General features: G+C 60.3%; 2 protein-coding genes across 9 annotated transcripts in view; one reads left to right on the plus strand and one right to left on the minus strand.

Annotated features, from left to right (window-relative positions):
- Positions 1–23,160, plus strand: part of DIP2A (disco interacting protein 2 homolog A) — a 108,166-nt gene that overhangs the window by 78,587 nt on the left and 6,419 nt on the right. For 5 of the 8 annotated variants that reach the window (XM_055313654.1, XM_055313656.1, XM_055313655.1 and 2 more), the window contains 13 exons: positions 971–1,092; positions 1,223–1,334; positions 2,395–2,504; positions 2,985–3,115; positions 4,090–4,258; positions 4,539–4,709; positions 5,580–5,609; positions 6,255–6,316; positions 6,788–6,845; positions 7,963–8,037; positions 9,139–9,313; positions 9,889–10,012; positions 10,495–13,554. In XM_055313654.1, coding sequence (XP_055169629.1) covers positions 971–1,092; positions 1,223–1,334; positions 2,395–2,504; positions 2,985–3,115; positions 4,090–4,258; positions 4,539–4,709; positions 5,580–5,609; positions 6,255–6,316; positions 6,788–6,845; positions 7,963–8,037; positions 9,139–9,313; positions 9,889–10,012; positions 10,495–10,747 — 1,592 coding nt within the window. In that variant the 3' untranslated portion in view covers positions 10,748–13,554. The remainder of the gene's footprint in view (positions 1–970; positions 1,093–1,222; positions 1,335–2,394; positions 2,505–2,984; positions 3,116–4,089; positions 4,259–4,538; positions 4,710–5,579; positions 5,610–6,254; positions 6,317–6,787; positions 6,846–7,962; positions 8,038–9,138; positions 9,314–9,888; positions 10,013–10,494; positions 13,555–23,160) is intronic. The other 3 variants (XM_055313659.1, XM_055313660.1, XM_055313657.1) reach the window with 2 other exon arrangements.
- S100B (S100 calcium binding protein B) lies at positions 17,922–21,991 on the minus strand. The gene is made up of 3 exons (XM_055313664.1): positions 21,846–21,991; positions 20,242–20,380; positions 17,922–18,940 (listed from the first exon to the last, which is right to left on the minus strand). The coding sequence occupies exons 1-3, from the start codon at positions 21,881–21,883 to the stop codon at positions 18,800–18,802; spliced, it is 318 nt and encodes a 105-aa protein (XP_055169639.1). The 5' UTR covers positions 21,884–21,991; the 3' UTR covers positions 17,922–18,799.

The raw sequence follows: 23,160 nt of genomic DNA on the forward strand, positions 1-23,160 counted from the left end.
GCTGGTGGGATCAGGGGGGATCGTGCCCCCGCCCCGCACCTGCAAGTATACGCGCGTTCAGGGGGCAGCGTGAGCTCTGTGAGCTCGAAGAGGTGGGCTGCTGGCCACGTGTCCGTCGTGTGCGCCGCGGGGCTGCCCTGCCTCAGTGTGTCCGACTAACCCTGCTGGCCCTGGGGGGCTTGGGGCCCCGCGACACCACCAGCCAGGTCAAAAGTGCCCTTGACTGTGACCCTGGCACTGAGGATGGGGGCATCGCAGGCTGGACTGGCTTCAAGATGGTCTCATCCCCCCTCAGTGTTAATATGGGGAACCTGAGACGTTTAGACATTTGGAGAACATCCTGGTGGTCGTGTTAGGGTGAGCAGCTGACAGCAAGGTGGGCGCCCGGCCTGGAGGAGATGTGCAGGGAGCACACGCCGCCTGTGTGCCCCCAGTTCCCCCAGGGGCAGGCCCCCCGCCCCATCCTCCCATCTCCCTCTGGGATGGGGTCCCCCTGCTGCGCCCCACTGTCTCCGGGGGACAGACCCCCTGCCACATGCCCCACCTTCTCCTGGGGCTGGACTCCTTGCCGCGCCCCACCGTCTCCCTGGCTGGACCCCCACCCCGCGCCCCACCTTCTCCGGGGTGTGACTCCCTGCCTGTGCCTTACGTGGGCCCCAGACGTGCGTTCTTACCACGTCTTTACATAGACGTCGTCTGTTCCAGAGAGGTCACTGACCGTGCGCCCCTTACGTGAGGCCGTGTCTGCTTGTGCGCGGGCAGCGGGGGTGCAGGTCCTGGCGAGGGCAGAAGCCCGGCCTGCGTGAGCCCCTCAGCCTCTGCGTGTTGACACTGCGTTAGTTTGGGGAAGTCGTGGCTTTATCCAGGTAGCACTGGACTCAGAGCCTCTCCTCTGTGCTGCCGTCCCACGGGACCGGGTGCCGCCCGCCACGCCCACTGCGCACTGATCCTCTGCCGCGTGTCTCCCCAGGGGTGGACCTCATTGCCGCCTTCTACGGCTGTCTGTACTGCGGCTGCGTGCCTGTCACGGTGCGGCCCCCGCACCCCCAGAACCTCGCCACCACGCTGCCTACCGTCAAGATGATCGTGGAGGTACCTGTGCACCCTGGGCCGGCAGGCGGGCCCCACCCGGGGGATGGGGCTCTGAGTGGGTCCAGCGGTGGTCTGGCCGTCTCTCCGGGGCCCCACAACACGCTCACACCTTCGACCCCGTGCTCTGCAGGTCAGCAAGTCCGCCTGCGTCCTCACGACACAGGCCATCATGCGGCTGCTCAAGTCCAAAGATGCAGGGGCCGCTGTGGACGTCAGGACCTGGCCAACCATTGTGGATACAGGTACGGGCCCTTGAGGCGTCAGGGCGTGTGCTGGCCCCCGGGACACAGCGCCTCCCCTCCCCTTGTTGTGCAGGTGGTACTGACGCCACCGAACAAGAAAAGTTAGGTGAGAGCGGCTGAGAGATGAAGGGCCACCTGCCCCTGGGCCGCCCGCAGCTCGCCTCTGGGTGTCCCTCATGGCGGGGCGCCCGCACCGCGGGGGCAGAGTCCTTGCTGCAGCCCGTGTGCCTCACACTGTCCACGTGCCTGTACAGCACTTGGTGGTGGGGGCACAGGTCCCCCAGCACACCTGTGCTTTGTCCCCATCATGGCGAGTGCTGTTGCGCCCCGGGAAGTGCCTGTGAGCCAACCACCCCTCCCTAGCAGCACCCCGCGGGCTTCATCGGTGACTCGAGGTGCACAGCCAGTGGGCGGGCGGGCGTCCCTCCTTCCCCATCACCCCTGTGGGCATCTGCCCTTGACGCCAGGGCAAGAGGTCAGGGATCGTGTCTGGGGCCACCTGCTCGATACCCGTGTCCAGGCTGGGGGGCTGGTCCAGGGCAGGCGGGGTGGGCCCCGGGGTGGGCTCCAGAGAGTCCCGCGGCTTCACCGGCATGCTGCGACCTAGGCTCCAGCCCCTGCCTCTCTGTGTCCGGCTCCGGGTCCTCAGGAGGGACGGGGCCAGTCCACAGGGCTCTCGCCGCGGTCGCAGTTCTTGCTCATCCTGGCTCCGCCACAGGCTCTGTGACCGTTGGCGCGTCCCTGCCCCTCTGAGCTGCCCCGCTGTAATGGAAGTGGCTTCCCATGCGGCTCCCGTGACTTGTCTTTCCCCTGGGTCCACCTCGCCCACTGTCCTGGCCGCTACACGTTCGCAGCAGTCATGGGGCTCTGCTCCCCATGGCAGTCCCCGGAGGTTAAAGTGAGCTTCCCCGTGTGTACACGTAGCCTGCTGCCTCCAGGCTTCCCTCCTGCTCCCCGCTCGCTCCCCCCGGACCCCCCGGGACTCCCCAGGTACAGACTCGTATTCTTTCTCCCGTGAGAGCCCAAGTAGCCTTAACATTACTGGTGTCTGGTTCAACAGACGACATACCGAAAAAGAAGGTGGCGAGCATTTTCAGGCCGCCGTCTCCAGACGTGCTCGCCTACTTGGACTTCAGCGTGTCAACCACGGGGATTTTAGCAGGCGTGAAGGTGGGTCCCGTGCTCGCGTGCCGTTCGCTTCTGCCTCGGGTGACATGGGCAGAAGGGGTGTTGGTGCAGGTTTGTGCGGCCCTCCTCTGACCCGCAGCTTGCAGCAAGGGTGTCGTTCCTCGAAGTGTGGTGGACACAGGAAAGCCCCCCCCCCCCCCCGTCGGGTTACCTGAGAGCATGTTCCTATGTGTTATGGCAACAACTAAACTTTCGGATTTACCACTGGCTTTGGGAGCAGGTGGTTTGATGAGTCTGTCTCCTTACCAGGAGCCAAGAGCTCCAGTAAGTTTTTCTGTTACTCTGAAACGTCATTTAGAAGGTTTTCGGTGTGCCCCTTCCTGTGCGTTATTAGGTTTGTATGGAGCTTTGAGCCAGCCATCCTTTGAGGAGGTAACTGTGACTGGCGACGTGGCCGATAGGTCCTGCTGTCGCCTTCCATCCCTCCCATCACTGACCACAACTTCCCTTTTACTTCTTAAGATGTCGCACGCAGCCACAAGTGCCTTGTGCCGCTCCATAAAGCTGCAGTGTGAGCTGTACCCCTCGAGGCAGATCGCCATCTGCCTTGACCCCTACTGTGGCCTCGGCTTCGCCCTGTGGTGTCTGTGCAGGTGAGTGCTGCAAGTGGTACGCAGGTAGGGTGCAGGTCACCGCTGCAGCTGGTGAGCAGGTGAGTGTTCAGGTGGCGAGCAGGTGAGTGCTGCAGGGGGCCAGCAGGTCAGTGCCAGCAGGTGAGTGCCGCAGGGGGCCTGCAGGTCAGTGCTTAGGTAGCAAGCAGCTGAATGCTGCAGGTGGCCGGTAGAACAGTGTTTGGGTGGCCCACAGGTGAGTGCTGCAGGAGGCCTGCAAATGAATGCTGCAGGGGGTGCACAGGTGAGTGATCAGGTAGCAAGCAGGTGAGTGCACAGGTGGCCAGCAGCTGAGTGCTGCAGGTGGCATGCAGGTCAGTGCTCAGGTGGTGCACAGTTGAGTGCTGAAGGGGGCATGCAGGTGAGTGCTGCAGGGAGTGCGCAGGTCAGTGTTGAGGTGGCACGCAGGTGAGTGCCGCAGGGGGCGTGCAGGTGAGTGCTGTAGGTGATGAGCAGCTAAGTCCTGCAGGTGGCGAGCAGCTGAGTGCTCAGGTGGTGTGCAGGTGCCCCTGCTCTGTGCCCACCTGCAGCCAGGAATCGCCTGTGTCATTCTTTGGAACCTTCTGGTTCACTGCTGATGCCTCCGCAGTCTGAGATGCACATGTGATGGTTGGTTTGGGGTAAGAAGGATCAGAGCCTGAGTTTGAAACTGAAGGAAAATGCACTTTCCAGTGAGTGTTACTAGTAACGGAGGAGGTGACTTAATTCCATCTAATTCTAGGAGGTAGGGACCCATTTAGGACGTCGAAAGCCAGCGTGTCCGTGTCCAGCCAGCAGGCCCTGCCCCGGGGTCCTTCTGAAGGGCTTGGGGGAGAGAGACCACTGCCCATGTCATGTCACACTCCCCCCAACACAGAATTTTCTAGTGAAACTCCCACGTGATGCTTGGGCTGGAGAAGGAGGCGGTGGGTGGGGCACCCGGGGCTGCCCGGCGCTGATCCTCCCTCGCCCCCCAGCGTCTACTCAGGACACCAGTCTGTCCTGGTCCCTCCGCTGGAGCTGGAGAGCAACGTGTCCCTGTGGCTGTCCGCGGTCAGCCAGTACAAGGCCCGGGTCACCTTCTGCTCCTACTCGGTGATGGAAATGTGCACCAGGGGCCTGGGAACGCAGACGGGTGTCCTCAGGGTGAGTGTGCGGCCCTGCGCCTGCCCTGGGCCCAGCCCTGCCCCTGCTCCTGCCCCTACACCTACACCTGCACCTGCCCCAGCCCTGCCCCTGCTCCTGCCCCTGCCCCTCCCCCTGCATCTGCTTCTGCTCCTGCCCCTGCATCTGCCCCAGCCCTGGCCCCAGCCCTGCCCTGCTCCTGCCCCTGCCCCTGCTCCTGCCCCTGCCCCTGCTCCTGCCCCTGCTGGGTTCCAAGGCCACCTCAGAGGGCTGAGGGCCACCCCGCCCACCGCTCCCACAGATGAAGGGGGTGAACCTGTCCTGCGTGCGCACCTGCATGGTCGTGGCCGAGGAGCGGCCCAGGATCGCGCTCACGCAGTCCTTCTCCAAGCTGTTCAAGGACCTGGGCCTGCCGGCGCGCGCCGTGAGCACCACGTTCGGGTGCAGGGTCAACGTGGCCATCTGCCTCCAGGTGAGGCCTGCTGCACCCCTCGGTGCCCTCCCTGTGTGCGCTGTCCTGCCTTCCGGTCCCCGGTCCCTGCTTGTCCTCTCAGCCTTTCATGTTCACCTCCGTGTGGCCGTGGGGTCTGTGAGCTTAGGGACTTCACTGTGAAAGCTACTGTGGTCGCCTAGAGGCGCAAAGGCTCAGCGGCAGTGACTCCTACCCCCCTGGAGACACCTCTGAGGTGGTTGCAACACGTAGCTAATTTTTTAAAGCAAGTTAAACTTCGGAAGACATCTGCAAATTTTAAATTGAAACATTAATTAACGCGGTTTGTGTGGCCCCAAATATCACTTTTGAAACATTATGGTGTTTTGCTTATTAAAAGTTTCAGGAATGGAAGTGCTGGGGTGAAACAGCGACTGGCTGTTCTGTGCATTTGGCAGCGGTATCTCCATCTCACTTCTTCCTAAAAACGCGCCGAATGCCTTCCTCACGGGCGTCCCGGGCCGCGCGTCCCCGCGCAGGGCCGTCTCGCAGGCGGGGACCCCCTGCCTCCTGGCAGCTCCCGGCGTCCTGTGTCCCGCGAGCCCCGGGCCCTCCTGGTGTGGGAGGGGTGTGAGCAGGTGTCGCTGTCGATGCCTCGTTAGCGGCCCCAGGGGAGGCTCTCCCCGCCCCCGCCCTCCGCCCCCCGCCCCCCGCAAAGGTGTCCGACTGTCAGTCGGCCGTGGGGCGCCGGTAGGGTCGCCTCGAGCTCCGTGGGCCGTTGTCGTTTGCGCTCTGAGATGCAGTGACGTGTTTTGCTTTCTCCCACGTGCGTCCCTCACGCGGCCTGTTGCTCTGTCGGTCTCCGCGCTGTCCTCCCTGTGCCCCGCTGCCGGCCCTCCTGGCCCCTGGCAGCCCAACAGGCTGGGGAAGCTGGCTGAGCAGGTACGACCTCGACCCCCGGCACCGCCGTGCTCCCCGTGAGTTCGCGCGGCCTGGCCGTGAGCCCCGACGCGCCCGTGCCTCTCCTGCCGTCTGACGGGCTCCCGGCCGTGTAACGGACGTATCGCAAAGCTCCTTTGAAACCAAATTTACGAGCAGCCCTGTTTTCAGCAGAAGTACCAGTCGTGGCCTTGCCTCCGGACGCAGGGCAGCGTTTGGTCTCAAAGGAGACGCTTGTTTGGATTCTGGGGCAGACGTGGGTCGCGCTGTCTGGGACCCTGAGAGGGTGACGTTGCGCGGAGCCCGCTCAGTCCCATGTTCCTAGTGTGCAAGTTGAACGCAGCGCCCTCGGCGGGCTCGGTGCCGAGCAGGGAGGTGCCATGGGGGTGGATCCCGGGAGCGCCCCGCTGGGCCTGGTACCTTCCCCAGCCGCGGAGCCAGCCTGCCCTGCCGGCGGCGTGATGCCCCCCAACCTTCGGTGGTGTCTGTACCATCGTGCAGAGAGCGGGGAGCCATTAGCACTGGCCTCTAGGACCTTGCATTACCGGACACTGCTGCTGGCAGAGCGCTGCCTCCCGGGGTGACCCCTGGGGCCCGGGGAGCCGTCCCGCGGCAGTGCCCGTGTAGACGCAGACACTGTTCTTCCAGGGCACGGCCGGCCCGGACCCCACCACCGTGTACGTGGACATGAGGGCGCTGCGCCACGACAGGTGAGGACCCGCCCCGACCTCCCAGCTCACGGGGCCCCCGGCCTCCTGCTCCCTCCCATGTGCCTGCGCCTGTCACTCCCACACCTGGGGGTGATGACAGTCACTGAACGCTGGACGCGTGGCCTCCTACTGGATGGAAGCCAGTAAACCAACCGATGGCAAGCGTGTTTCACGTGGTACCATTTCAGGACGGGCCTTAGTGTTCCCGTCAGTGCCCTGGGGCCAGGGCGCACCTGTGGGCGGGGCCCCTCCTGCCCCAAAGCTCCATCTGGGCTCTGGACCCTTGTAGGCCACGCTCAGCTGGAGGCTTCCCGGGGTGGGGCCGGCTGGACGGGAGGTGAGCCCCATGCGGCCCCGTGCGGGCCAGTCATGGCGAGGCGGGATCCAGGCCTGCAGGCGTAGCCTCGGCCACGGGCTGGCCGTCGCAGTGACGGTCGGTTTCTGATTTCCTTTTCCCTTGTTCGTTCTCAGGGTCCGTTTGGTAGAACGGGGATCTCCGCACAGCCTGCCGTTGACGGAGTCCGGAAAGGTAGTGGAGGCCGGCGCCCACACCCCGTCCTCTCGTGTTAGCCCCTGGCGGGTGCTGAGAATCAAAAACGTCCCGGTGGACACAGGCCAATGGGGCCGCGCTGGGCTGCTGCACGGGGCTCGTCTGCCCCTCGCTGCGAACACAAGGACGTCTTTGAGCGCAACCCCGAGAGGGGCAGCCCCCAGAGGAGCTCCCCCTGAGGCTTGAGCTGTCGGGGCCCCTGGGGCCGGGCCCAGGGCCTCCGGGGTGTGGAGCACAAGCGTCCTCAACCAGGGGAAGAAGCCCCCGCGGGGCTTTATGGGGCCGTGTCACGAGGTGGGGGGACGGCTGGGCGGCCGGGCGCAGGGCACGGCGGGGGCAGGGCAGGGCCGCGGTGTCCTCCTGCCCCTGCACAACCCCAGAGGCAAGAAATGGAGGTTGGCACAGCCCAGGCAGCCCAGAAGGGCCACCCCGACTCTGCCCTCACCCCCGTGGTTACAGCTGCCTCTCGGGAAGCAGGGAACTGCCCAGAGGGGTACGGGGCAGTGGGGCAGCAACAGGACAAGCCCATGTGCCTGCGTGGGGTGTGGGTGAGGAGGGTGGGCACCGTGGGGCCGTGTGCCCAGAGTGTGGGCAGGGTCAGGCTCCTGAGCAGGAACAGCCACAGAGACGTGGATGGCTTAGCTGGTGCAAAGGTCCTGGGGTGGGAGTGTGGGTGAGCCGCACTGGGGCAGAGGCGGAAGGATGACCGTGGGCACCAGCCGGCACCCCCTCGGCCCCGCGGCCCTTCATCCCACCACCGGCGTCCCCGCCGCCACCTGTGTCACATGTGGAGAAGTATCTGGGACGGGCTGTCGGGTGGCGGGCCTGCGCCAGGGCCCCTGGTGCCTGGGGCCACGGAGCTGGGCTGACGGCAGGTGCGTGCGCGGCCCCCACGTGGGCGGGCCCTACGGGGCAGACCCCGGGTGCGGCAGGTGCTTCTCGACATCTGAGATCCGGCCCGTTCTTGGGAAATGAGAGAATCTCGCTAAGATTCACAATTAATTTTTATCTATTAAAAAGTTTCCTATTTCTGTGAAAATTGAGAATCTGACGTAGGTTGTGCTCCAGCCCCCAATCGCTCCCGTTCTCTTTCCAGATCCTCCCCGGGGTGAAGGTCATTATTGCGCACACCGAGACCAAAGGGCCCCTTGGGGACTCACACCTGGGCGAGGTAAGGGGGGCACCGCAGCCCCCGCAGCTGCCCCGTCCGCCCTTAGGGCCCTGCAGGGTGAGGGTACACGGGAGCGGGGGGCTGGCAGGGGCCTCCGTGTCCTCAGGATGCAGGCTTCACGGGAGTTGCTGTGTCCACATGCCGTGCGCGTGAGCAGGTCTCGCGTGACGCGGGGCGCGTGGGGCTGTCCCTGGGCCGGGGGCTCCGTGGTGCAGACGTCACTCTGTGGGCTTTCCGGGGAGCCTGTGTCCTGGCCCCGGTGGGCGCGGCAGCGCCTGGGGCTCGCGGGTACGTGTGCAGATGCTGCCTGTTTGTCCCCGCGTCCTGCTGGGAAGCTGCCCGGCCCCAGGGTTGGCTGTAGTCCGCGTGCCCCTCGCTGGCCAGCTCTTCGGGCAAGGCCTGTGGCCCCGCCGCCTCCTTCAGGTGCTGTTGGGGGATCGAGGGCCAGGTGCCCAGCATGGGGAGCGACTGGGGGTGTGTCCCTGTGGCCCAGGGCCCCCCGGGCGGCTGACGGCTGCAGGGGTGCGTGCAGACCTGGCATGTCTGCGAGGCCGTGGCGGCTCCTGCCCCCCACCCGCCCCTGTGGGGACGTGCAGATGGGCAGCTCTCCCTCGGTGCCGGCCGGGGTCTGACATGAGGGCAGGGAACCCGTGAGCCCGTCCACGCTGCGGAGCCCACGCGTCCACTGGGGCCGAGGGGAGGAATGCTTCACGTAAAGGAAGCACGAGTTGTTTGTTGGCTTTGTGTGCCTGCGATTTTCCCTTCATTCACAGAGAAGAGGCCCTGAAACCACTCCCTCACCCCCTGCCTTGCTTGGTGCCTTTTTTTTTTTTTTAAGATTTTATTGATTTATTCATGAGAAACACAGTGAGAGGCAGAGACACAGGCAGAGGGAGAAGCAGGCCCCCTGTGGGGAGCCCAATGCGGGACTCGATCCCGGGACCCCGGGGTCATGCCCAGGGCCGAGGGCACAGGCTCCAGCGCTGAGTCCCCCGGGGCCCCTGCTCAGCGTTTCCCTCAGCGCCTGGGCTAGTGGACGCCTCCGGGCTGGTGTGCTCCGCGTTGGGTACGCACCCACGTTCTTGCCCTCGGCCCCACCAGATCTGGGTGAGCAGCCCCCACAATGCCACCGGGTACTACACAGTCTACGGGGAGGAGGCGCTCCACGCCGACCACTTCAGCGCCCGGCTGAGTTTCGGAGACACACAGACCATCTGGGCAAGGACTGGCTACCTGGGTTTCCTTCGAAGGACGGAGCTCACCGATGCCAGTGGAGGTGAGGGTGCTGCCTGTGGGGTCTGGCCACACCCCAGGGAGGCCTGCACCTGCCGTGCCTGCTGCGGCTCTCGGGGACCCGGCTGCCGCGCCCTTTGCCGTGAGCTTGTGTCATTAGGTGTGTCGTGAGGTGAGGGATGTGCCCTGACAGCAGCTTTCCTGCAAGTTGCCGTTTTGCCACCGGGCCGTCCCTCGCTGGCCTTGGACCAGCCTCTGCCAAGGGGCTGGGGTGCTGGCAACAAGGCTGCGAGGCCCTCCCCGGGCCTGACCCTGAAGGCTGCAGGGTCCCTTAGGCCGCAGCAAGATGGCCAGGTCGTCAGAACCGGCTGTACCTCCAGATGCGGCTTTGCTTCCAGACATGGTACAGATGTCAGGAGTGTATTCAAACATTGACGGGCACCCCCCGAGGTGGGGCTGCTGCGGGGGGCAGTCAGGTGGGCTGGAGGCCCAGACACACCTGAGGGCACCTGAGGGCGTGCTCCTCCATCCCACAGAGCAGGACGCGGGGCTCGAAGAATGTGCAGGAGGCGCCTGCCCTTTCCTGGGTGCCCTTGCAAGCGTGGGCTGTGTTCACAGAGCGACACGACGCGCTGTACGTGGTCGGGTCCCTGGATGAGACGCTGGAGCTGAGGGGCATGCGCTACCACCCCATTGACATCGAGACGTCCGTGGTCCGAGCGCACAGGAGCATCGCTGAGTGGTGAGAGCCCCGCCCCACCCCACGCCGCGTGCCTTGCTCTGGGCCCAGCTCTGGCCTGCGGGCACCTGCCACCAGCCGCGGACCCCAGGCCCCTCACAGGCCCACGTCCTAATCTGTTTCAACCAAGAATCCGGCTCCCCAGATGTGGGGTCGCTCAATTATCCTGAAGTGCTTCTGCTTTTACTGTGAGTTCCTTAACCTAAGCAGACATGGTCCCTGTGTCTTCACTTGCTTGGAAGCTGGAGTTGGGACAGGCACAGCTTTCAGCACCTCGGGTCTTGTTAAGGACTGTAGTGTACGGATCCCTAGAGGATGTGTCCCCCAACCCCTAAATTGCTCATGATGTCACGCAGCAGCGTAAGGTCGGCAGACTTCCTGCAGGGCTTCTTACTGCTCTGTGTCCGGCGCCGTTCCCGCTTATTTCCCCTCTGCCCCAGAAGCCTGTGCCCGCCCCTGGGGTGACGTCTGTCTCCTCCCCGCAGTGCCGTGTTCACCTGGACCAACCTGCTGGTGGTGGTGGTGGAGCTGGACGGGCTCGAGCAGGATGCGCTCGACCTGGTGGCCCTGGTGACAAACGTGGTGCTGGAGGAGCATCACCTGGTCGTGGGCGTGGTGGTGATCGTCGACCCCGGCGTGATCCCCATCAACTCACGGGGCGAGAAGCAGCGCATGCACCTGCGGGACGGCTTCCTGGCCGACCAGCTGGACCCCATCTACGTCGCCTACAACATGTGAGCGCCGCTCGCCCGCCCCACGCTCCTGAGCCGGGCGGGGAGCAGGCCTCCGGGGTGGGAGCACCGCCCTGTGTGCAGCCGCCTGGAGAGGACGCCCATCTTCCCGGAGCCGCGCCCCTCCTCCTCCACTTTTACAGATCCGTCTCAAGGTTCCCCAATTCTCATTTTAGAAACTGCTTCCTGGACAGAGGGAAGAAACTTTAATTTGGAGGACGTTTACGAGAACAGGAACGTCAGGGTGCCTGAAGGGAGACGCAGGGCCTGGCGTGGGTGTGGCGGGGAACTGCAAGTGCTCTACTGTGTTGCGAGTTTGCACTTTTTTTAGGCCAAAAATATAGTTCTCGATTTTAAAAGTCATTTATTTATTCCCAGTTCATATATAGAATTTATGCTAGAAAGCACGTGAGGCCCCTGGACCCCGTGCTTTGCTTCTGCTTCATAGGGAGGAGCCGAGCAACTTGGGGGCTGGCCCGGCCTCCCCGCCCTGGGTCCCGAGTCGCCAACTGTGCTCACAGGGCGCTTCCTTTGCTGGTTTCGTTTTGAAACACGTGTGCCCGAGTGTCCACACTTGTCACTGATACTCGAGAGGTGCCGCTGGGGGCTGTCGAGTTTGGTGCTTGCTTTTGGGCAAATAAACCAGCAGTTAAGTCTTAAACCGCTGTCGTAGGTTTGTGACTTGATGCTGTTTAGTTAATGTGCTTGTTTTCCCAACACCACAGTCTGGGTTCCTCTAAATACATGGAATTACGTTGAGCTGTGATTTTTATTCCCATTCAACAGACTTGTGAGTACTGGTGACAGCACCTGAGGCCTTCAGGTCCTTAGTGCTGTTTGCTGAGCACCCTGCATGCAGTCGAGGGGCCGTGGAGAGAGCCTCGCCCCCGCCCCCCCGCTCCTGGCTTTCACAGTTTGACTAGTGTGCCTATAAAACTTGGCCAAACCGCATTCAGTTATTTTATTCAAACTTGATGAAACTGACTGATCTAATATTAGAGTAAACCTGAGTCAAAGAAGAGAATGTAAAATCCTTTAGCTACTTATAAGAATTTGAAGTGAAGCTTAAATCTAAGAGATTATTTTTATATAGCTATTACAGAGTATGTTATAAAGTTGTGGGGTTTGGGGGACTGAGGGTGGGAAAGTTTATGAATTATGCATGCTTCCTAGGAACAGCCAGCCGTTTCTGGAATTAGCCTGGAGCAGTGCCTAACAAAGCTGTTACTAATTCTCTACCGCTCTAAGTTCGCCGCCACCTGGGACTGGCTCGCTGGGCCAGCTCTCACGTCCTGCTCTTCCGTGGCCGCGGGCAGCGCGTGCCCATTAGTTCTGTTCGCCTGCAGTGTTGAGCTGCGTGTGATAGAGACGACATACTGGAGTTCTAATGGCCTCGTGTAATTATGTACATAATCTGTATAACTTATTGTTTCACGTACAGAGGTTCTGGCAGTGGACTAACGGACGTTCCTTATAGCAGAATGGCCAGCGGGGAAACACTACCTAACCCTAATCCGAATGTCGTAGTTTTGTAGCAAACAAATACTGTAAAAGTTTTGTATTGAAAGGTCAGTGGCAGCAAGACAGAGCGTCTTGAAAATTAAGATTTGAAGAAGAGCATTAAACTGTCCTAAAATTACTTTCTGGGAATTCTGTATATCACACTAAAATTTTTTTTATATATCATTATGTCAATAAAAGATATTGACTGTTTGTAATTCTGCATTTTGAAGTATGTGAAAATGTTTTTTAAATTACCCAAAATGGGATGTATTTTATTTTACATTCTTTTAATCTGAATATAAAAGCATTTATGTATACAGCATAAAATCTGCAAAGCACACGAAAGAAGAAAATTAAGATCTCTACCCCTGAGTAATAGCAGCATTAGTATTTGATAAAAAGCCCCTCAGGGATTAATTTTTTCTTTTTAAAAACTTTCACAAAATTAGAATCCTATGCTTTTATATCAGTGTTTGTACTTAATAAATTCCCGACTTTTAATCTTTTACACATATTCTTCTGCATGTTTTAACAGCTGTGCCACGTGGGCGCGTGGCACCAAGCCGCTGCCGGGTGCTGTGCGGTCGCGGTGCTGAGTACCTGCCACTGCCGGTGCTGAGCACCCGCACATCTGCAATGGCAGTTGCTGCCTTGGACGCAGTTCGCGCGGGGCCAGTGACCAGGTCAGAGTTCATCCCAGTTTGAAAGGCCTTGGGGGAGCGGCCTCCTGCCAGCAGCCCGGCAGCCCTGGCGATGGACACTTGCCCAAGATTAAAACAAGTCCTTGCCACACTGATGGCCAAATAAGTGTCATGTCGTGGTAAGTATGTTTTCGTGTGTCATGTGTTTATTTCCCATTTGATTCATTCCATTCGGATCTGGCAATTCTTACTGTCCTCAAAGGTGTTTTCGGTTGATTTGTAGGAGCCATTTTACATTCAGAGTCAGTAACATCCGCGTAGTCCACACTGCGCCTAGTAGGTCATTTGTATCTTGATTCTGTTTGTTTTGATTCAGGTTGGTTTCTAAATGTTCTTATTTTACGCAAACTGTGATTACCTGTGCTTAATTTTAGATTATGAAGGTAGCTGATGTGTTTCCAAGTGATCTACTGGGATGGCAGCATAACCGTGATCCCTTCCTCCACTCAGCCTCCTGTGGAATGGAGCCTCCATCCGGGGTGAGACACCACTGAGGACGCAGGGGCCGATCCCCCTCGGCCAGCTCGTAAGATGCAGGGTCCACACCAGGAGCGGCAAGCTGAGGAGACCCGAGGTGCGTCCCGACTCCACGGATCACTGGGCTCTGCCGGTGGGTGTCACTCAGAGGTTGCCCGTTGCTCCCAGAGCAGAACCCTCGCCCGTTGGGAGAAGCAGGCTCTAGAAACAGGTAGCTCCTTGTCTCTTCCCAGAGGAGCTGACTGCGTTTGCCCACAGGGGCACTTTCAAAAACAGCAGGAGTTGTGAAAAGGCCCCTGGAAAGAGACTCAGAGATTCAGTGAAGGTACAGGCTAAATTGTAGGCCAGCAGATGTGCAGGAGAACCAGGGAGAGGGACTCTGAGGAAGAGCCCTCCTGGGGTTAGAACGAATCTCAAACACGGACCCAAGGAGCCATTTCCTCAGTGAATCCCAGGTTAGGCTCCGGAGCTCTGCGTACCCCAACCCACCGCCAGCTTTGTTGAGGACAGTAGAGCGATCAGCTGGCTTTGCTTGAGCTCAGCAGCTGGGTGTGGTCAGTGAAGGAGACTGGAGCCCTGCCCAGGTCACTGGTGCCAGGGACAACTGTGGGCGTACGCACAGCTGCACCTCCCGAGGCACAGGGATGACACCAGAGGAGGGGGACAGATGTCACTGAAGTGAGTCAGCCAGCCGCTCCACGAGAGGACCACCGGCTGGGGCGGGGGGTGGGGGTGGAGGGAGGGCCGAGGACCCAGAGTCCCTACAGGGTACGGTCCAGAGTGTCTACATTCCAACCCACAAAATTGTGAAGCATGTGAAGAAACAGAGAAGCATGATCTATAAGCCAGGAAAGGAAGTCAACAGACACTTCCTATCACATCAGCTAGGTGTTCGGTTTAACGAAGACTTGAAAGTTGCCATTTAAAATACGTCCCAGAACTAAAGGAAGCTATAATTAAAGAAGTAAAGGGGGGTATGATGACTATGTCACATCAAAGAATATCAGTAGGTCAAAATAAAATATAAAATTTGATGTATAATGTTTTTAAAAAGATCTTATTTATTCACAAGAGACACAGAGAGAAAGGCAGAGACACAGGCAGAGGGAGAAGCAGGCTCCATTCAGGGAACCCGATGGGGGACTCGATCCCGGGACCCCGGGGTCACGCCCTGGGCCGAAGGCAGACGCTCAACCGCTGAGCTCCCAGGGGCCCTAATGTATGACGTTTAGATAACAGGTTTGTACAGTCCACACATATCATTTATATAATGTATGTCATATAAAGTTACACAGATATATACACATATATATCCGAAACATACAATATATTGACATACATAAAACATTAATTGGAAATTCCTGGAGTTGGTAAAGTACAAGAACTGAAGTGAAACACTCAGTGGAGGGGCTCACCAGAGTTTCTGGACCAGCAGAATTAGCAAACTTGAAGACAGATCGGTAAAGATTACGCGATCCTGAGAACAGGGAGGGAGGAGAGAAAGATGAACAGAGCCTCAGCAACGTGGGGCCCGGCGAGCGCACCAGACATGGGTAACGGGAATACCAGGAGAGGGGGGAGGGAAGAGCAGAAAAAAGTTTGAAGAATTAATGGCTGAATACAACCCCAAATATATGGAAAAGTACTAACCTATCCATTAGGGAGCTGAAGAGACCTCAGTTTGGTGAACACGGAGATTCACAGGCAGATGCAGCTGATCTTGAACAGCACGTGTCTGACCTGCCACGGACTCACTTGTAAGCCAATTTTTTCTTGGTAAAAACCATACAATCCTGTAAATGTATTTTCTTTATGATTTTGCCAACATTTTCTTTTCTCTAGCTTTGTTGTAAGAACACAGTAAGGCGTCCGGTCAACACGGCCTGGGCCGAAGGTGGTGCTAAACCGTTGAGCCCCCCGGGCTGCCCAATGTGTAATATTTTTGCCAATAACAGCACAGAAGAGAGTAAACTGTAGCAGGGCTACTTTGCAGATGGTAAGGTAGTAACCATAACCATGGGTGGTTGGGTTCATAGCATCCACAGGTGTAATATGCCCAACAGCCATTCTGTGAAAGGAAGGAAATGGGATAGATCTGTAGGGGTGAGGTGTGTATGTCTCGCTGGAATTAAGCTCGTAAAAATCTGAAGCTGATTCTGAGAAGTCGTGTGTATGGTAAGCCCTAAAGCAACCACCCCAACAAACAGCTCAAAAAATATCACTCAAGAAATCTATGTGCTTCGTTAGAAAATATTCACTTAGGGGTCCCTGGGTGGCTCAGCCAGTGAAGGGTCAGACTCTTCATCTCAGCTCCGGCCTTGATCACAGGATGGTGACTTCAAGCCCTGAGTTGGGCTCCACACTGGGCACGAAGCCAGTGAAGAAACGGAAAATAAAATAAATTATTCATTTAATGCCAAAGGAAGTGATAAAGGAGGATTCACAGAGGCATAAAACATGAAATGTGAATGGGTGAGGGGCGCCTGGGTCGCCCAGTCACTTGAGCGTCAGACGCTTGGCTTTAGCTCAGGTCATGACCTTAGGGTCGTGAGATGGAGCCTCCCCCTGCATGAGGCTCTGCCCTCGCGTGGAATCTGCTTGAAATTCTCTCTCCGTCTCCCCGCCCCTCCCCCTGCTTGTGCTCTCCCTCTTTCTGTGTGTGTCTCTCTCTCTGTCAAATAAACAAAATCTTAAGAAAGAAAGAAATCTCCAATCAATAACCCAGTTTTCTACCTAAAGACACTGCAAAAAGAAGAGCAAACAGCCTAAAAAGCAGGAAAAAGAAAGAAAATAATAAAGGTACAAATTAATAAGCAAACAATAGAGAAAGTCAGTGAAACAACTGGTTTCTTCAAAACTGACAAAACTTTAGGTTGACCAAGAAAAAAGACACAAATTACTAGAATCAGAATAAAAGAGGACATTGCCACCAACCTTACAGAAATAAGCAGTAATCTAAAGGAATATGTCAAACTAGACGAGCGCACAGATTCCTAGAAAGACACAAGTTACAAAACCTGACGCAAGAAGAGAAATCTGAACAGACCAATAGCAAATAAAGATAATGCGTAAGTAGTTAAAAAACTACCCACCGAGGTGGCTTCACCGCTGGAATCTAGCAAACATTTAAAGACAAATTAATGCTGGTTGTTCACAAAACTTTCCTAGAAATGGGAGAGGCCACTGTCCCCGGCTACCATTACACAGGCTGGAAAACGAGGGATCATCCGTGTCTCTTACAAACATGGACACAAAACCCTCAAAAAAAGTAGCAAATAAAATCCATCAACATGCAAAACGATGCAGAGGAATCCTAGACCATGACCTGGGGGATTTGTCCCGGGAATACAAAGTGTGTTTTGTGAGAACACCCGATCAATCGAATGAGAATCAAAACCACACGATCAGTGAAGTAGAAGAGCAGTTTACAAAATGCCAGACTCCAGGATAAAGGGCAGCGACGGCCCCCGCTCGCCCCCTGCTTGGTGGTGAAAGACGACGCCTGCCCCTCGGATCAGGACAGTGGGTCCAGGGATCACACGAGGTGAGGCCCCCGGGAGAGGAGGTGGGGGCCTGAGGTGTAGACACCCTCCAGCAGCCTTCCCTGCGAGGAAGCTGCTGGCGGGGGCCCGGCTGCCGGGAGCCCAGGACGGGAAGGCCTGTGGAGGCCTGGAGCGTTGGGATGCTGGGTACCCCAACCCCGTCCGCTCCGGACGCCCACCCTACAGGGAAGGCGGGCACGATTCTAGAAGGATCTAGGCTGACGGAGCTGTTCCCCTAACTTCTTAGAGGGGAAGGATCACCTGAGTTCTTGAAGCAGCCTTGCTGTTGGCCTGGGCCTGGGAGGCCAGGCAGCTGCCACGTGGAACGGGGTCCTGGCAGGTGCTTGTGTGCGGGGGGCACCCTCCCCGAGTGCACGCCCGGCCTCATGGGGCAGGATTCGGGGGGTTTCTACTGTGAGGGCTCCTCCAGGGACCTGCTCCTTAGCAGGGGGCCCTGGTGGCGGAGGCCCCGGGGCGTCAGGCTCCACCCCTGCAGGGCCCGCCCAGGCCACCCCACACCTGCTGCACCCTGCTCGGCATCCCAGCCGCCCCGTCCCCCCCGTCCCCCGTCCTCTGCGGCAGGAAGGCCTGCGGATCGCCCGATGGGGACTGCGGTGTAGACACAGGTCCAGGGGTGCAGGATGGGCTGTCCCTGCACGTGGTCCCTGCGCGCTGGCTTCTGCCACCATTGTCTCGGTGTCCCCCCACCCCCCGCCCCCCAGTGCTCTGTCCAGGGTGGGAGCCTCGGCCAGGGTGTGTCCCACCCGGTGGCTGGCCTGCCCTCCACACCTCCGCACCCCCTGCGCCCCGCCGCATCTGCTCCCTGCCGCCTGGCACATCCCAGGGTCCCGGGCCCTGTGCACCCGCCTGGCTCTGGGGGGCCGCCTGTGCCCGCGCCTTACTGCTTCCCCACCTTTGCAGCAGTTTCCCTCCAGCCTCCTGTTCAAGGCCACGGGGACCCGTTACAATACTCTCTTTATTCGATGCAAATACAAGCTATCAATTGGCTTATGGGTTTCCAGGTCTGTGCACGTAAAGAAGCAGCGGGGAAAGGGGCAGAAAAGGTTAATCTGAACTTTCCCGGAAGTGACTTAATACTTGAGCGTTTGGATTCGTGGGTACCCACGTGTGACGTCCAGCTTCCCACGTGCTCGGGCTCCACCGACCGCTGCGGGGCAGACCCTGTCTCGGCACAAGTGAGTGAGGAACGACCCCCGCGCTTCCCAGACAGGAGGGGAGGCCAGAGAGGCTGTTTGCAGAACACCTGTGTGCCGAGAGGCGTGGACGCCCTGCTGGGAGCCACGCTCCTGCCTCAGGGCACCAACGTGTGACCTGGGGCACAGGAGACCCGCTGAAGGTGGTTAGAATGTGGTGTCGGCCCCGACGGCCAGGAGACCCCCCACCCCCCGTGCTGTAGCCCTGTTTGCTGAGCTCCCACGGCCGCCTGGCGTCAGACATGTCAGGCCACCTCCCGACCCTGGGTTTCCTTCGCACGGATAATGAACCCATTTTAGGAAAAGGCAGGCTTCTCACAGGATGCAGGGCGGAGCTGCGTCTCTAACTTGGTACTTTGGACAAGGACCCACGGGCGTCCAGAGCCATCCTTGGGGTCCCGGCAGCTGCATTGTTGGGGGGGTGTGGCCCTGACCGCGGGCGGAGCACACGCCCTCCTGAGGATCGTGACCGCGTCGCACGGACCATCAGCGGAGGATGGGGGCCCCGAGGTCAGCCCCGGGAAAGGGGGTCGGCATCTCCTCGACAAAGCACGTCAAGCTTCCTAATCAGCTACATGGCGCCGGGGGCTCGGCCCCGCTCCGCTTCCTGCGCGGCCTCGCCTCACTCGTGCTCAAAGAACTCATGGCAGGCGGAGGTGACCATAGCCACAAAGGCCACAAACTCCTGGAAGTCACACTCGCCGTCTCCGTCACTGTCCAGCGTCTCCATGACCTTGTCCACGACCTCCTGCTCCTTGATCTCCTACGAGAGAAGACAAATTGTGCCGCCGCTTACGATGAGCTGGAGGCCCGCGGCGCGTCCCTGACCCTCGGCCGCCGCAGCGACGTGTCCGCAGCAGAGAGAATGTTCCCGGGGCGGCAGAGGGGCCGGGGCCCCAGCGTCTTCCCCGCTGGACGCTCCCGGAAAGGCACCGTGGGACATGCGGGGTGTGCACCCCCGCCGCCCGCCGTCACCGGGCTCGCATCCAGGGAGCCGCGGAGGACGGCGTCGTGGACGGAAGCACGGACTTCTGCTTCTCCCCAAGCCCCTCACCGCGTGTGGAAGTCGCCGTGAGGGCTTCCCGCGGGTTTGGGTTTTGAAAGTGTTTCTTCTCTGCAATGACCCCGGCTGCGCTCACCGTGAACTATTTCTCTTTTATAAACTGGTTCCCACGTGCTAAGCTTTTAAAGCCGTAATTTTAAATCAATGATTTGCTGATAAAATCAATAATTACTAATCATTTTAAAACCAATAATTAATATTTTTAAAAATCAATGATTAGCGATTATTGATAATTACTTGTTGAGCTTCCAGTGTATGTTGGGCACTTGGCAAACACGGTCTCCTTTCATCCCGAGAACAATCCTGTTCACAGAGGAACCAGGGGGTTTGGGTTGTTAGGTCAGGAGGTGGGGGGGATGGGCTGAGGGGCGTGCACCTGAACCCCTGCCTGAGACTAGTGTCCGGGTCCCGCAGGAGTCGCCCCCACCCCGAAGCCTGCAGGTGCTTCCCCCGCCTTGGGGAGGCGGGTCCCAGCGAGGGCGAGTCCGCGTGGGGCGGCGGTGCTGCCTCGCTGCTGGGAGGGGGGCCTGGGGGGACGGAGGGGGGCTGGGGGGACAGAGGAGAATAGGGAGATGGGGACAGGGTGACTGGGGGGCCTGGGGAGATAAGGAGATTGGAGAGACTGGGACCTGGGGACGGGGCACTGAGGGCACTTGGGGCCTGGGGTTCGGGGGGCGGCTCCCGAGCGTGAGCAGGGCCAGACCCCGGGGCTCCGGCAGTGTCTCTGGAACCAGGTCGTGGTCAGACCTTCGCGCGCCGGCTCATGGCGTGGCCGTTTCCCGCGTGCGGGGTCCCACGGGTGACCTTCGGGGCGGCCAGGGCAGGCAGGTGCCCGGGGACTGCAGTTCGTGGCCTCGAGGGCTCGGGCTTGGGGTGCGGGGGACATGCGGGGTCGCGCGCAGAGCCAGTGGCTCCCTGAGGGCCCCAAGGCCAAGTTGGCGCCGCCCCGCTGTGCTGGGCCCTCGGAGGCGCCGCTCCTGCCCCCCGGCCCGGGGCCTCACCTCCAGGAAGTGGGCGAGCTCGCTGCCGATGAGCTCCTTGACGTCGGCCTTCCTCAGCCTGCGCCCGCCGCCTGCCCGCACCGAGTACTGCTGGAACACGTCGAGCAAGGCCAGCGCCGCCTTCTCCAGCTGCGACATCCTGGCGCCAGGGACACGCGGCTCAGCGCTCCTCGCTCCTCGGGGCTGCCCTCCACCCCCTGGCCCCCTGGCCTCCCCTCCCCGGGCTCCGAGGCCAAGGTGCGGCATGTGCAGAGCACGTCGGGGGCGGGGTACAGGGCACCCCAAGCTGAGCCGCGGCCCTGGCCCCGCCGTCTCCCCCACGTGAAGGAACAGCCCTCCTTCCAAAGACCCTGAGGAACTTGCTGCCCGTGAAGGAACGTGTGACTCCAGCTCCGCAAGCAAAGGGCCTCCGAGGCTGTGCTTCCCTCGCGCGGGGACCACGGCCGCGGTGCAGCCTCGCTCTGAACTGGAAACTCGGGGCACAAAGGCCACATGTGCCACCTTGGGAGCGCGGGGAGGTCACAGAGGAGCCCCCGAGGGGGTCAGGACCCGGAGAGCCCTCGGGGGCTGTGGATCGTCCCCACGACTGTCCCCCCTCGGCGGTGACGGGCAATCGCTACCTTTGCTCCGTCAGAGCTGAAAACCATACAAAACCACATCTGATTTTTGAAAAATCGTTCCCGTGTTGCAGGTCCCTTGTATCTAAGAAATAAGTTGGAGGAGAGATGTAAAACTTTATCTGATTTCTCAAAGGACAAAGCACCGAGGGCCCTCGCCCGTGCCCAGGTAAGCCCGTGGCCCCTGGTCCCGGTCCCCAGCGGTCGGAGCGGCCTCGCGCCGGTTCAGCAGCTGAGGTGGGCTAGAATCCTTGACGCTTCGCCCTTCTCACCTCCTTGCACCCGGGCTTTCAGTGAGTGGTTTTGGTTTTTGCAAACAGAACAAAAAACCCGAGAAGATTTTGCATCATTCTGATGCTTCTACGTTCTCGCGGAGCCTGACTAGTGGGGTTTTTTAAAAGAAAACGGATAAGACCTACATTCCACATGCCTGGAAGCTCCGGGTAGGGGACGTTCTTCATAAGCACACGGAAATTAATTTAAAAATGTTCCCTTTTGCATTCTGCCCTGGTTTATAGCCTTTTAACAGAACTGGAGCTCAAGCCCGGCGTTCCTGCGTGGCCTTCCTGCACCCGGCTCACGTGGGAAGCCAGGGGCCTGTGCGCTTCCACCCCGGCCGCAGGGACGCGTCCCACCCGATGTGGGAAGGGACCGGCCCCCCGGGAGACCCAACACTGAGGACAGTCCGCCGGCCCAGACCCACACTCCGACCCGCTGGAACCTCCTGGTGTAGACCCGCGGGCCACTGCGGGAGGACGCCCGGCAGGTGCGTGTGGTCGGGACTTGCTCGCCCTTGAGGTCGGCGGCCCGGGGTTCGAGCCCTGCTCCTGGAGGCTCGTGACACGGCACCGGCCGTCCCCACAGAGCCCGGCCTAGGTCCCCAGCTCAGGGAGAACCGAGGGCTATGCCTGGGGGTCCCCACACTGAGGGGCTGCCGGCCACCCAAAGGGCCATCCTGCCCGTGCCCCCCGCCCCCTGCGTCCTCACGTCAGCGGCTCCACGGCTGCCGTCGTCCCTGCGTCCATCTGTCCGGCTGCGGCGTCCAGAGTGGCCGGCGGTGGGGGCGCCGTCTTATCCCGTCTGGGCGCTGGGGCGCGGCCGCTGCAGGCCCGGGCAGCCAATGGGGGTGGGGGGGCAGCGGGGGGACAGCGGGGGGGGGCCGGGCCTGCACACAGGCAGCATTGAGCTGCAGCCGCCCACCCAGGGACTGGTCGGGGAGCCAGGCCTGCACTCGGGCCAAGGGGGAGAAAGGCCTGTGGGGCAGGAAGTAGGGAGTCAGCTTTTTGTGCTGTTTTTTTTAATTATACATCAATGAATATTGATGTTCCTCTAAGGCTGGGGGTGGGGGCAGGGGGGGCGGGGGGGTGCCTGGGGAGGTGCCCAGCAACTGTTCCAGCAAATAAATGTGCAGCCAAGACCACAGAGCTTCCAAGAACAGGCTGCTCAGGAGGATGGAGGCTGCTGCCCAGCTGGGCAGACCCCTGGGGCCCTCCAGCCTCCTTCCCCATCCCCTGCCCCCGCAGGCCACCCCCACGCCCCCTGCAGCCCCCCCTCCTGCCCTGTCCTCCCCTTAGTGCCCTGAGCTCGCCCTCCTCTCCAGGGGCCCTGCTCTGCGGAGCCTCCACCTGCAGCACAGAAAGATCCTCACCCGATGTGGTCGGACTCGCCAGGTGCCCCCCACTCCCGGGCCCGCGGGGTGAGGTCCCAGGGGGCAGACGGGGCCCTGGGCTTGTGTCCAGCCTGGTCGCGGACACTGGGGTCGCCCCTTGACGGCCTCGGGCGGCCAGGCCCATGCTGCGCCCCACGCCTCCTCCCTCCTCTGTGGTGCCGTCCCTGAGCTGTTTGCAGCAGGCGCGTGGATGGGGCATGAGGGGCGCGGGCCTGGGGCACCCCACAGGTTCATGGAGCACCCTGCCACCCCGCCCGCGTGGGTCCTGGGCTGAGCCCCGAGGAGGGAAGGCCGCGGGCGGGACATTGTTCTCCAGTGGAAGGGCAGTGCCTTCCGCCACCAAGCTGCTCACGGGGCCCTGACAGTGACCGCGTCCACAGGGAGAAAGGGGCGCCTGTGTCCGGAGGGACGTGGGAGAGGGGACAAAGACTTCTGTTGTGGCGAGTGCGAGTCTCAAGATGGCGAGAATGAATCGCCCTCCCTGTTCTGAAGAACGCGACCAGGGGTGGGGGGGGCGATCCCGGAGCCGGGTTCGAATCCTGCCGTTGTGGAAGGCCACACTTCACCTGTGTGAGCCTCAGTGAAGGGGGAGGCGGCCGTGCCCGAGGGGATTGCATGGATACGGGTGCACAC

The sequence above is a fragment of the Nyctereutes procyonoides genome, unplaced genomic scaffold (assembly GCF_905146905.1).
Source record: "Nyctereutes procyonoides isolate TBG_1078 unplaced genomic scaffold, NYPRO_anot_genome, whole genome shotgun sequence".
NCBI classification, from domain to species: Eukaryota; Metazoa; Chordata; class Mammalia; order Carnivora; family Canidae; genus Nyctereutes; species Nyctereutes procyonoides.

Bases quoted from the DNA above. Each gene is read 5' to 3' on its own strand.
- S100B (XM_055313664.1), bottom strand. From the start codon at position 21,883: ATGGACGCAGGGACGACGGCAGCCGTGGAGCCGCTGAC. The intron at 20,381-21,845 runs GTGAGGACGCAG...CCCTGGCGCCAG, and splicing joins GCAGCCGTGGAGCCGCTGAC to GATGTCGCAGCTGGAGAAGG. The intron at 18,941-20,241 runs GTGAGGCCCCGG...CTTCTCTCGTAG, and splicing joins AGCTCGCCCACTTCCTGGAG to GAGATCAAGGAGCAGGAGGT.